Source organism: Dreissena polymorpha, chromosome 7 (genome assembly GCF_020536995.1).
Source record: "Dreissena polymorpha isolate Duluth1 chromosome 7, UMN_Dpol_1.0, whole genome shotgun sequence".
Taxonomy (NCBI): domain Eukaryota; kingdom Metazoa; phylum Mollusca; class Bivalvia; order Myida; family Dreissenidae; genus Dreissena; species Dreissena polymorpha.
In genome coordinates this window covers 67,288,368-67,302,035 of record NC_068361.1, presented here as the reverse complement: position 1 = coordinate 67,302,035, position 13,668 = coordinate 67,288,368, and the positions used below count along the sequence as shown (strand labels likewise).

General features: G+C 35.6%; 2 protein-coding genes and 1 long non-coding RNA gene across 8 annotated transcripts in view; 2 read left to right on the top strand and 1 right to left on the bottom strand.

Moving 5' to 3' along the window:
- Positions 1 to 2,314, top strand: part of LOC127839102 (uncharacterized) — a 41,308-nt gene extending 38,994 nt beyond the window's left edge. Inside the window, exon 2 of the long non-coding RNA XR_008030152.1 lies at positions 2,131 to 2,314. This is a non-coding gene — a long non-coding RNA (uncharacterized LOC127839102). The remainder of the gene's footprint in view (positions 1 to 2,130) is intronic.
- Positions 1 to 13,668, top strand: part of LOC127839085 (fibroin heavy chain-like) — a 278,358-nt gene that overhangs the window by 230,581 nt on the left and 34,109 nt on the right. The window lies entirely within an intron of this gene.
- LOC127839089 (tRNA methyltransferase 10 homolog B-like) overlaps positions 1 to 13,668 on the bottom strand; it is a 90,401-nt gene that overhangs the window by 63,405 nt on the left and 13,328 nt on the right. For 3 of the 6 annotated variants that reach the window (XM_052367287.1, XM_052367288.1, XM_052367289.1), the window contains one exon: positions 11,855 to 12,137. The exons of the other annotated variants lie outside the window; for them this stretch is intronic. In XM_052367287.1, the coding sequence (XP_052223247.1) occupies positions 11,896 to 12,137 (242 nt within the window). In that variant the 3' untranslated portion in view covers positions 11,855 to 11,895. Of the gene's footprint in view, positions 1 to 11,854; positions 12,138 to 13,668 lie in introns of those variants that run through there. 6 annotated transcript variants of the gene reach the window in all.

Sequence of the window (13,668 nt, the reverse complement as noted above, 5' to 3'; positions counted from 1 at the left end):
TTTTTTGATACAGTTACATACTGTTTAATCTGATTGATTTAGATACCACCAGAGTTTCAATTACTGCAGAAGTCAGCCCTGCTGGGATGCTTTTTTTCCAGCATCTTTGTCTTTAATACCATGGAGCTTGTTTTTTAAAATATGTTTCATTTATGATTTTGGTTGAAGCCCGGAAGCGGGGCGATATAATTAAACACTTTTAAGATAAACGATAATAAAAAAAAGATTTTTTTCCATTAAAATGAGGCAAACATTTTAGTGTTCAAAGGAACATAATTTTTCATAAAATCTCCCTAAAGTTATGGTCATTGGCGAACAGACGCATATGTATACACCTGTCATTACACAGTTTTTCAGGTATAACCCAGATGAAGTTATTGCCCATCATAAACTAAATCACAATTTCCACTAAACTAAAGCGCAATTTTCAATTATTTCATGACGTACCGCACCTAAAAGCATAAACTAAAATATAATGTTTTGTTTTCATTAAATCATTGTGTTACGATTAAATGATAGTTAAATGTGTCGTCTTAAAACAAAGCAGTTTTATTTGTGGCTCCGATCGTACACTGAATACGCAATTGTTTGATCCATCTTGAACTCTTACAATACCTTAAAAGGCATTAAAGTTAGATGTTCATGACAGCAGCCTTTAATACCACATATGTTTAGAAAATATTGCATACATAGGTATAATAATAATCTTGTTTCGCTTTTTGTTTTTGTATGATGTACAAAACGACATGTAAATGCATATGTCTCTATGGATAAGATTCGACACTTTACGCACATACATTATGCCCAGTTTTCTAAGAACGCGACTCATATGTCTTTATGGATAAGATTCGTTTGTTTACGAGCCTTGCTCTGGAAAAACGGGGCTTAATGCATGTGAGTGAATTGTCGACCCAGATGAGCCTGTGCAGTCTTATCTGGGACGACTTTTTTTGCTTTATGTTATTTTTCGTTCAATGGAAGTCTCTTTTTAGTGAAAAATAAAGTAAAGGCGGAAAGAAAATGTTGTCCCCGATGAGCCTGTGTGAGCTGCACAGGCTATTCTTTAACGACACTTTACCAACATGCATTTAGCCCCATTTTTCCAGAGCGGAACTCACATTAAAAAGCCCTATGTGTGGATCGGAAAATTACCAATACATAAACTGTTGTCCCTATTTACGGGACGAGTCCGATACAAGTATTTTAAGAACGTCAACACACCAGGGGCAGACAATATCATGTACTACTTATTTCCTCTCGAACGCTTTAATTGAATCTGTGACAACGTTTTATATTAACAACAAAAAATGATTATATGAGCGATCATACATATGAAAACAATAGGATGAGAATCAAATAAATTAATACTGCGCAACAAATAATATAATGTTCATAATTTAATACCGTATATACCGTCAATAAGCCCATTTATGGCTGTATGCATGTTTTGAAACAAATATGTGACTATAAGTATAGCCATGATTCACGTGAAATGTAAGTATTTGTATTTCATTACTATACAAACATTCTCAAGAACAATTTGGGAAATTCATTTCTAGAACAGCCCTCCATGATCATACGTTCTGCAAACTCTAACAATATCTCTTCCTGGCGTTTCCGTATCGCATACAACATGAAATCCGGGACATCCTGCCCACCGTTTTCATTTTTACATTTCTCAACTCTGTTCATCTCCTCCAGAAACAGCATCTCCAGCCCCGTCCTTGTTTTGCTGAACCACAGCATCGGCTCTGGGGACGCCACAATGGCCTTTCGTATCTTCTCCAATCTCAGTATTACATTGGAACCCATCTCAATCATTTCCGTGATATCTATTATCCATTTACGCTTCAGTGCATCCTCCAAACCACAGGCTTCCATTAAATTTCTCTCTGGAATCATGTAGTATTTAAGTAGTTTTTTCTTAATAGCAGTCCTAAGCCCTCTCAGTCCGTCATGAAGCCAGTGCAGTAAGCTACGTGAATGAAACTCTGTCTGTGGGGTGTTTTCAGCTTGCCATAATATGATGTTTTTCAACACGTACGATGTTATTTCTTTATTAGTTGGTTTAATTATTTCTTTAAGGATCCATTTAAGCAGAACATACACTTTCGCTTGTGTGTCATTAAGGTTGTTCATAAGTTCTGTCTCACCGGAGTTAAAACAAATCCTCCATTCGATGTGCTTGTTTTCACTTTCCTTAAATCCCGTCGGGGTTACATAGGCTCCTAACGATACGACTTTCTGAACTATAACTGATTGTGGCCAATGACGGGGTCTGACAGCCCATCTGTGTAGGATGCTGGGGCACTGACAGCGTATTGAATATACCATGTCCACCTTCAATATTCCTTCCACGGTTTCCGGTAATGCCGGCCCCGCGCGTTCATGAAGCACCCTTCCAGTACTATGTTGATTTGTCAGTCTCGAGCATTCATCTATAAATAAAACACTACTTAATAGCAATTCTCCATAACCAATTTCACACAGAGCATCATTTATAATTGCATTAAGAAGACGCGCTCGCCTTTTTAGTAACAGTATACAGTGTCCTGGATAAACACCTGTATCATCCATCCAAAACACACTTATGTCGTCTGGTATAGTGTTAAGATTGATACCAGTTTCTACACATATGACACCGTTCAGCGCGTGTAATAAGTCCCTGTCACTTTCGAAAAGGCAGGTAAGGCCCTCTGCCTTGCTTCCAGCTGTCGTTATAGTAAAATCACGTAGTTGTGCATTTAGATGCCTATCATGCTCGCAGTACCTCGCAACCCTCCACCGTCTTATTTGCTCGCCGTATCCGAGCCGAGTCATTATGTTGCAGATCTCCACGGAAACACTCTCGACATAATGCTGAAAACAAATGAGGATGGATGCTCTTTAAGTCAATTTAAGGTGCGCAACATTATTTTATTCGTCATATAAGCTCTGAAAAACTACATACACATGTATATCTGAATGTGATTGACACATAGTTTCAGAAAAAAAGTTTTATTTATTTACAAATGAAGTCTATTTCTTTGTAATAAACTACTCAAGTGTTTGTTGAATTATTAAATAACATCAATAAAAGTAAGCGAACGAACAAATGCATTATTTTGTATTATTTGTTGATCATTTGTGTTTTAGAGAATATTGCTAAACAGAAGGATTCATAAATAGTGTTGATACAGACTGACACACCATTGTATTATGATACTTAAAATACACATTAGTTATGGCTTATTTTCCTTCAAAAACAATGGCCGTTTTTCACAATTTTGAGAAGTTTACGCGCAAATGTTCACAATTTAAACAAGATGGAAATGGTTGCCTTGGTGTCGCTCACCTGAGTAGAAGAAACCTTAATCAAGGGTTGTTCACCTTGTTTTGTGAAAAGAAAGGGTTTGTTGTTTTGGCGAATATATACATATATGCGTTATAATAAGTAGTTTTTGTGTATTTGTATATGGTTTTTTAAGTAGACATTTATTTCCCATTGCTACAAAGGTTTATTTTGGATAAATGTGATACGAGGACAGTATTGAGCAAAAGAAAATGGAAGTGAATTTTCCACAATCTCAGCATCTTTGGATGTTATACGGGATGACATGTTACAACTTGTTTTTGCAAGAACAGCTTTAGATACCGAAAACAACTGTATTGTTTTAACAGATTGAATATTCATGAAATAGTTTTTGCATAATTAAATTCAATTTATTGGATTGTTATCATATATCATCAGAGTCGAGTCCATTATAAAAATGTAAATGGGTATGCAAATATGTACTAGAAATTCAACATTGATCTTATTTTAAGGTACCAAACATCTGACATTTGATCTTTCTTATTGTTACAAATGTGTCCACAGATGCGCAAACTTTAAAGTTAACACACACTAAAAATTTGAAAATTTATCATATCAAAACAAACTGAAAATCTTTTTGTAATTTAATTACACAAACACTCTTTAGCACAAATACATTATTTTCTCAAAAACAATTGCCAAAACAACTTAGCTATTGAACCAAACAGTTTTTTGTGCTTCTAAAATTTTTATTAATTGCTGTTGTTTTATTATCCAACATTTTGAACAAAGTTATTATTTTAACATAACGGAACAATAATTGGACTCACATTGCAATGATATTTCTAAATGAAACAACAATAAAACCTGTTAAAATCCCAAATCTTTGATAACCACACCCAAACTACTGACTGGCTTCAAACTATATAAGCAGTCTATCTTAATACTGCCCATCTGACATCAAGACAAAGGTATTTGATGTGAGAGCCCAGTAAATTGGGGGCAAATTTATAGGGAGCTGTAAGTCTATTACACAATCATCACATGCCTATTTAAGAAGGCTTCAATCAGTAATATTTCACTGCAACCATGCAAGCACAGATATTATTGAGTTTTATAGAGAGTAGGAGAATTGAATGGAAGTCCATTTTTTAGGCTTTACAAAATTGTACTTTAGCCGTATAATGAAAATTGACACGCCCTCTGGTGGCCATGTTTTTCAACAGACCGGAACTAGTTTTGGAACACAGACGATATATCATAAGACCAAATGTTCGGACAGAGTTCCATGAAGATTTAACCATAAATATGACGTCTATAGTGTAAACAACGTTTTACTATAGCCATATAAGGAAAACTGTCCCGCCCCCTGGCGGCCATGTTTTCAGACGATCCGGAACCATTTTCAAACTCACCTTAGACATCATACAGACAAATGGTATGACCAAGTTTCATGACGATTGGACAAAACATGTGACATCTTCAGTATTACATAGCTTTTTTTATTTGACATAGCGCCTTTGTTTTTTACCTAACATGACCCAGTTTCGAACTCGACCAAGATTTAATTAGGAAAAATCTTTGGACAAAGTTTCATGAAAATCCGACAAAAATATGACCACTAAAGTGTTAACAACACAGCATGTGGACGACAGACTACGGACGACGCACGACGAAGAAAAGGTTATCCCAAAAGCTCACCTGAGCACAAAGTTAAAAAAGTAAGCGTGTAATTATTTTCAGAAAGTGAGGGCGAAAGGCCGCTTCACAAATAAGGAAAAAAAAAATGATATTTACATTCTATCAAAAAGAAATATGTGTGAAGTAATAAAAGCGCGATCGACTTAATAATTCTAATAAAATAATAATTTATGTTAAACTCTTGAACTGAGTCATATGGTTTCGTTGATTTTAACAAATAAATAAGACGTTATTCTCTATTTTTTATGAAGGAAACTTATGTATTTGTTTCTTTCATTAACGTTATTGAAACGCCCGCGTGTATATATGCTGAAAGGTCGGCGATTGTAGACAAAAATGTAGGCAAAATATAACAGAGATTTGGATAATTCTACGTATGTAAATCGCGCCTCTTATGCTTGCATGCACCATAATCCGGAAGGTTCACCGTTGAAAGTTTTTGTTTCTGAAATGATTTACTGATTTTCTATTCTCGGTATTTCTACAATCGATCATCTGACTTTTACAATTTTATATCATATTTATATAAATCAGTGTTTAATATCTTATTTATTAATCTGTGTACAACGACATTGTTATAGCCAGATCGTTAAAGAGACCTAACGTTCGCATGCAATACACAATAAAATCACAGTCATCAATCGAAAGTATGTATGTAATAGTAGCCCCGACAATATTTTACATTTTTACATAGAGTTACACAATAAAGAGATAAAAATATTACAGTTTTGTTTCAGGGTGTTTCTAAAATAATTTTACTATGTTTATATTCTGTTTTTCTTCAATGGATATATCTGCCTTTGCTTCCTCGTAGCAGAACCGACATAAAATAAAGTCTGAGTCACAAAAATACTTTAGAATGGTGACTGTGATTTAAGAGCCTGTCTCTTTCACACATGGGCTAACAGAATGACTAATTAAATGTGTCTTCTTCTGTGAAAATTGGGCAAAATGCATGTGCGTAAAATTTCGTCCCAGTGTAGCCTGTGCAGACCACACAGGCTAATCAGGGACGAAATTTTCCGCTTTAATGGTATTTTTCGTTTAAAGGAAGTCCCTTTTTGCCGAAAATCTAGTTTAAGCGGAAAGTGTCGTCCCTGATTAGCTTGTGCGGACATCACAGGCTAATCTGGGACGACACTTCACGCACATGTTTTATGCCCGGTTTTCTCAGAACAAGACATATTTATAACGTGTGACAAAACAACCGTAAACAAGTCACATTTACGAAAATAAACGTGTTCACTGGGCAGTTATGCAACGCCTAATGTCTATTCGACGAGGACAATTACCGCCAATACAATGCAATGAGCGACCTCTACCAGAGGCTTTTTTATGCAATGGAAAATAAATTCCTCAAATTCGCTATGCTCAAACTAGGGAAATTATATTTCTATGTTTAGATGCACACGTTTTTCGGAGCATTTATGATGCGGTTCTTTCACAACATGTTATGTGTTTCCCTTGTGTGTCAAGATACCGTTTCATATATAATCGTTGTTTTCTAGTGTACATCCCATTTGTTCTTATCGTAAGGAGGTTAATTTATATAAATGCAATATTACAATACTGAGGTGTTCCGGTGTATTAAATCACACATGTTGATTGTGTAACATCGTGTTCCAATCGCCCTGGGAGCTCGACGAATAAAAAAATATACAATCGTGTAATATTTTCTAATTTGGCAACGTTTTAATATGTTTATTATACAGTTAACTTGAATGAATGTTAAAATCTTAAATGTGACTTACACAGATCATGGAACAATCTTTGTGTAGGACTAAATGGTGTATTATGCCTATCTTAGTTGTACGTCGCAAATTTGACTCCCCTACGTATTTTACAAGCGGCTTTATTTCATACATCCATTGTCTGCTAACTTGCCTGAGAGTGACGACTGTACATGCTGCTGTGAGTGAGGTTGCTTTCAGACTCTGACCCCGTACGACTGATACCTCCTTCCGCCATTTTCTGAAAGTAAATATGGATTTTCATTGCCGAACATACTATTAAATATGTATTATGAAATGGATAATATACGTTCATATTAACATTTTGAATGAATAAACATGCGTTAGCGGTGTTTAAGAATTACCAAAATTTAAGCGTCGCAAAAATGTTAAAATTAATATATAAACTAGAACTGTCGCGGCCGCGGCCGACGCGTTTCCCCACGCCGCATGTTTGACCCAGGGGTTAGATCAAAATTCCAATAGTGCACTGTCGCACATATGCTCATAGCTACCATGTGTGTAAGTTTCAAAGTTCTAGTGCTGATAGTGTAGGATGAGATAGTGGCCAGGACGGACAGACGGACGGACTTACAGCTGAGATAACCACATAATATCAACGTTCCGAAAAGCGTTGGGATAATTGTTATGTCGCATAACATATCATAACGCAGTCTATTCTAAAAAAATGTACTAGAATATTGAAAAGACGCAAAGTCTCAAACCCCCCAGGTTTAAATTGACCAATGTGCGAATGGAAAACTGTATTGGAACAATGTTTCAATCGGATCTCGAGTTAAAGATAACAGTGTTACGACTTCAATAAAAAAACAATAACCGGAGTTAGCCAAAGTATTACTGATGTCAAAACTTGACGGTTATTCCAAAGTCTGTTATGATTGATACACGTTTGAACTTGCAAACACATATTTATAAACAAGTAATCGTTTGAAAAAAATCTTTGAAGAACTAGACTTAATAAGAACATGACATGAAGTGACAAAGATTACATTTACCTTCAAAAAAAACCTTTAATAAATCACAAGCAAATTAACAGTTTGTATGCACTTACGATTTCTAGATCAATCGGACTAAGTTTCCGAGTTCTAATTTCAAGTGTTCACAAAGTCCGTTTGCATATATAACTTATTGTCATGAAACATTTCATCATAGCATGTACAGACCCTTTATAGTCCATATAATAGTACTGGTGACATACCCACCACATTTAAATCAAGAGTATGCAAAATCACAGACTTTTCATATGTAACCAAGCTGATAAAAGTCAATCTCATAATTGTAGCTACCTGTATCTTAGTTTGTGATAAATGATCAAAGTCAACAATCTGGCCTAAGCTGTTTCGACAATAAATGAAGTTGATAACCCAAAATGTCCTATGGACGGTCTGATATTTAACCGTTTTTTTCATGTCATGTGATTTTATGACATTGTATCATTCATATAGGTGAAGTGAATGTAAGATAATTGAAATATTATCTGACTTTATGTATTGTTTTTTTTCTATTTATAGAACATCGGATGATTAAACTATTTGTACTTTGCCCTACCACGTGATATACAGATAAAGGTTGCACAATATTTGACTGAGAAGCATTAAATATTATTGTGTATGCAATCTTTGGGTTTATTTTCATGTCACAGTGGACACACTGATCCCAAGAATAAAATAGAGCAAGCTAAGTAGTTCTTACAAATTCAATAAATTACAAGTCAAAATATTGACTGAAAAATGGCCACAATATTTTTTTGTTTCAAATTCATGTTTAAACATAACTATTATTACACTATACAGTATTTTGTGATTGCGCAAAAGTTAAAACAAAACGTTTTCGATAGATTTTATAGATTTCCATATGATCTAGAAACTTTTTTTTAAAGAAGCAGTTCATGTTATGAACTTTTTTGTTATCACTTTCTGCAAGCCGACTAAATGGTACTAATTTTGTTAATTAAAAGTTTGGAATTATTAAGTACATTTTTCCATTTAATCGCTTAATGTTTTTATTTTATTTTGGACCTCTATAAACAAAGTGCTGTAACACGATTTTGAAATAGCTGTTGTTACTTTTTATGCATACTGCTTTTTAGCGCAGATAATTGGTCACAAATTCTGTAAAGGTACGTTGTGTCGACTTTAGATAATGTCCAAATATATCTGTGTGCGTTTTGATGATAGTCTACAAGTTTATGTTGTGGACATACATGTGTGACTGTGACGCGATAGCATTCACATGCTTTTATTAAACGTTCATTTTGAATTATATGATTTATAAAGGTATCATTTTCTGCCGTGGACTTTTAAACCAGTCACGCACTCGAATGACTATTGTCGTTTATTTTAGCATGAGTGGTCCATAAATATACAACACCATGATAGGTATCAGAGTTCCTTAGTGAATAGTATGGACGTGTGTCTTGGAAAACAAGAAGTACATGGTTAAATTAGGAGTTTCCATTATTTGTTGCGTTAAATGTCACATTGTAACAGAGTACCAAGCAAAAGATGGACATGCTTTTAAATTGTTTTATCTCATAGTCGAAAAGCTGTTTTTAAATATAAATATTAATTTAATTTTAGTTTATTTCTATGACAATTTTATTTATCACACAAACAAGTGACAAAATTATCACAAAACCAGGTTTTCAAAAAAAAATCTGATAAAGGGAGACAACTGCAACTCAAAATGTGCATTTCTACTGATTGTTTATCACAATTACCCCCCTTGTTTCAAGATCAATCTGTTTTTCGACCCCGTGACCTAGTTTTTGACCCGGCATGACCCATATTCGAACTTTACCTAGTTCTAGATACAACTTCTGACCAAGTTTCGTAAAGATCGGATGAAAACTATTTGAATTAGAGAGCGGACAAGCTTGTTCCGCCCGCCCGCCAGCCAGCCCACCCGCATTCGCCAATATAATAACCAGTTTTTTCCTTCGGAAAACCGGGTTAAAAAGGTTCATCATTTGTGCAGTAACGATTTCCTAGTCAGTGTGATGAGTATGTTGACATCAAATAATGTAAAATAAATGTTAAGAATGTGATTGATTGTATTTTTATACCTCTACGCTTCAATCTGACCGATATCAACATTAAGGTATAGATATATGGAAATACGCATTCCAGTAGCACGGATAATTGCATATCTCGAGGGAAAACCTCATATATACCCCCTTAAAAATGTCATATCTGGCGTTTCTTAATGTTTCGTATGAATTGTGTTAAGTAATTCTGAGAAACTATCTTATCTCGATATATTTAAAGACAAAGCAAATTACAGCAGTTAACATAAAAATACGTAAAGTAATGTTAAAGATGACCATTTGACAAATATTTCCGAATTTCAGTAGCGTTTAAAAAAGAACTGAAGTTTTTTCCTCCTCCTGAAATGTTAAGATTTTCTAGTTATGACATTTTCGCACGGAGCCGACGGTTTATTCACCCTTTTACTTTCTATTATATAGAGGATATTTGTTGGATTCGGTGGATTATCGATTTTAATTCACGAGTGATCATAGAAAATAATATTTTCACGAGTGGCGCAGCCACGAGTGAAAATATACATTTTATATGATCACGAGTGAATTAAAATCGATAATCCACCGAACCCAACAAATTTTCTTTTTATTTTATGCTTTATTTCACAGTTTATATACATTGTTAAAGAGTTTAACTAAAGAATTACGTTGGGAAAATGACGTCATTTCGTCCAAAAAATGACGTCATTTAACATAAACAGTGAAAATTATCGATAATTTTCACTGATAATTTTCATTGTTTGAAACAGTGAAATTATCAGTTTTAATTCACTGATATTTCTCTATAAACCACCGGAAAGTATAAAATAAAATTAAATAATACCATTCCAAAACGTATATATTTACAAATAAAAAAAAACATGTCATTTTTAAAACACACAATAATCTGAGAACAAGACCCGTCATAAGATTTCTGACACTTTTTGATCTATAAAATTTTGTCATAAATAGAGCCTCGTTCTATGACAACTGGGCTTTTTGCAAGTGCATTAAGTGCCGTCCAAGATTATCCTGTGCAGTCCGCACAGGCTAATCAGGGACGATAATTTACGCCTAAAATGGATTTTTGTTTAGAAGAGACTTCCTTCAAACAATCCAGTTTAGGCAGAAAGTGTCGTCCCTGATTAGCCTATTCGGTCTGTACAGGCTAGTCTGGGATGACAAGTTAAGCACATGCATAGAGCCACGTTTGCTCCGAACGAGGTTAACTTACTTCTGGATTGTTTCAGGTCATAATACTGATGCTGATGTCAAGAAGGGATTCGATGTAATAAAGAGCTATTCATGCTACCAGGACGTTCGGTTAAACGCATGTTCCACAGACAGAGTATTTCAATTGTGTAATAATTTGTTTCCGCTATATGATATTCAGTGATGCTAGAAGCAGACTTAAAATTTTGAAGTGATGAAATAACCTTAATATGGTTATTATTCGACACTTTGCTTTATAGTTAAGAACCTTTTTTACTCTTTCCTCTTTTTTATTTCCGTTTTAATTTCCGTTTTAACCACGTGTTATTTATGTTATTTTGTGGCAAGTTCGAATATTGTTTGTATGACATATTTATTTAGTTAGTTATAAAAAGTTTAAGTGTTTTTCATAACTGTGCCTTTATCACAATACTTATAATTCTCAACACTGAGGGTTGCGAAGCATCTATCAGATTTGCAAATAAACAAATATGACCCTTGCTCAGTGAAAACGGAGGTTAATGCGTGTGCGTAAAGCATTGTCCTAGATTAGCCTTTTTAGTCCGCACAGGCTAATCAGGGAAGACACTTTACGCCTTAACTGAATTTTTGCTAAGAAAATAATTACTTAAACAAAAAATACCATTAAAGCGGAAAGTGTAGTCCCTGATAAGCTTTACACTTCACACACATGTATTAAGCCCGGTTTTCCCATAGAAAGATTCATATCCATTTCCTTCAGGTGAAGTGAATATCGGCTGAAAACTGCTGGTGGTACAGAGTGCTCTCGTCCACTGACAGACTGACTCTTAGTTAACCATCAACATATACAAATCATTTTGTGGGTAATAACAGAATGAGAAAATAAAAGTGTAGACATAAATACAACAGATTTATTTCTAGACGTTATAACATCCGTGTCACGTGACCTCGTTGCTATGAGTGTAGCTTTCTTTGTTTCCATGTGCCTTGCAATGTTTGTTGCTTTTTTCGTTACTATGGGCGTTGATATGTTCGTTGCCATGAGTGTTGTTATGATCTTCTCTTTGATCATTGCTAAATGCGTTGCTATGGGCGATGAAGCCTTTCCGACGCGGGACGCCTACTGCAAGCGCCCGACTCCAGTCACGTGTTTGAGTGAAGTTGAGCAGAATATCGAACACTGAAAACAGAGGTGACAGACTGAGATCCGTTATTGATAATAGACCTTTAGGATAAGGATGGTTAATCATGCCGTCACTTATCTAAACAAGAAGTTTATTATCCCCACGCTTTTTGAAAAAAAGGTGGGGATATTGTGGTGATCTCCGCCGTCCGTCCGTCCGTCTGTCTGTCCGTCCGTCTGTCCGTCTGTCCGTCCGTCCTGGCCACTATCTCCTCCTACACTAAAAGCACTAGAACCTTGAAATTTACACACATGGTAGCTATGAGCATATGTGCGACCCTGCACTATTTGGAATTTTGATCTGACCCCTGGGTCAAAAGTTATAGGGGTTGGGGTGGGGCCGCGTCAGAAATTATCACTCATTTTTTTAGGTTATTTTACATTTACTTCTTTATTTCTACACCGATTCACTTCAAATTGATACTGGACCTCACCTATGACAATACGGTCAATCTCAACCATGCATGGCCCCATTCCCAACCCTGGGGCGCCCCGCCCACATAGGCCACACCCACCAAAAATTTCCATTTACTATAATTTTTTCATTTCTACACGGATTCACTTCAAATTGATACTGAACTTTTGTTATGACATTAGGGTCAATCTCAACTATGCATGGCCCCAATCCCAACCCTGGGGCGCCCGCCCACATAGGCCACACCCACCAAAAAATTCCATTTACTATAATTTTTTCATTTCTACACGGATTCACTTCAAATTGATACTGAACTTCTCTTATGACATTAGGGTCAATCTCAACTATGCATGGCCCCATAACCAACCCTGGGGCCCCGCCCACATAGACCACACCCACCCAAAATTGCCTTTACTATAATTTCTTCATTTCTACACCGATTCACTTCAAATTGATATTGAACTTCTCTTATGACAATACAGTCAATCTCAACTATGCATGGGCCCATTACCAACCCTGGGGCGCCCCGCCCACATAGACCACACCCACCCAAAATTGCCTTTTACTATAATTTCTTCATTTCTACACCGATTCACTTCAAATTGATACTGAACCTCTCTTATGACAATACGGTCAATCTCAACTATGCATGGCACAATTACCAACCCTGGGGCGCCCTGCCCACATATGTCACACCCACCCAAAATTGCCTTTTACTATAACTTCTTCATTTCTACACCAATTCACTTCTAATTGATGATGAACTTCTCTTATGACAATACGGTCAATCTCAGCTATGCATGGCCCCATTACCAACCCTGGGGCACACCTAGGTCAAACATTCGGCGTGGGGATACGCGTCGGCCTCTGCCGCGCCATTTCTAGTGTTTATAAATGAAATCCTAGACACAAAACTGCGGAAATCTAAAACTCCAATGTTGTATTTTAAATGAACCAATTAAATAATATCCCCTTTATAAGAAAGACTTCCCTTGTCCACATTCAAATACAATTATAATTAAAAAACTGTAATGGTAAACCTGAATATAAAAAATTCTGTAAAAAGTAGATTGTTAAAATTGTGTAAAAGCCCTTAAGGCATAGCTCATGATC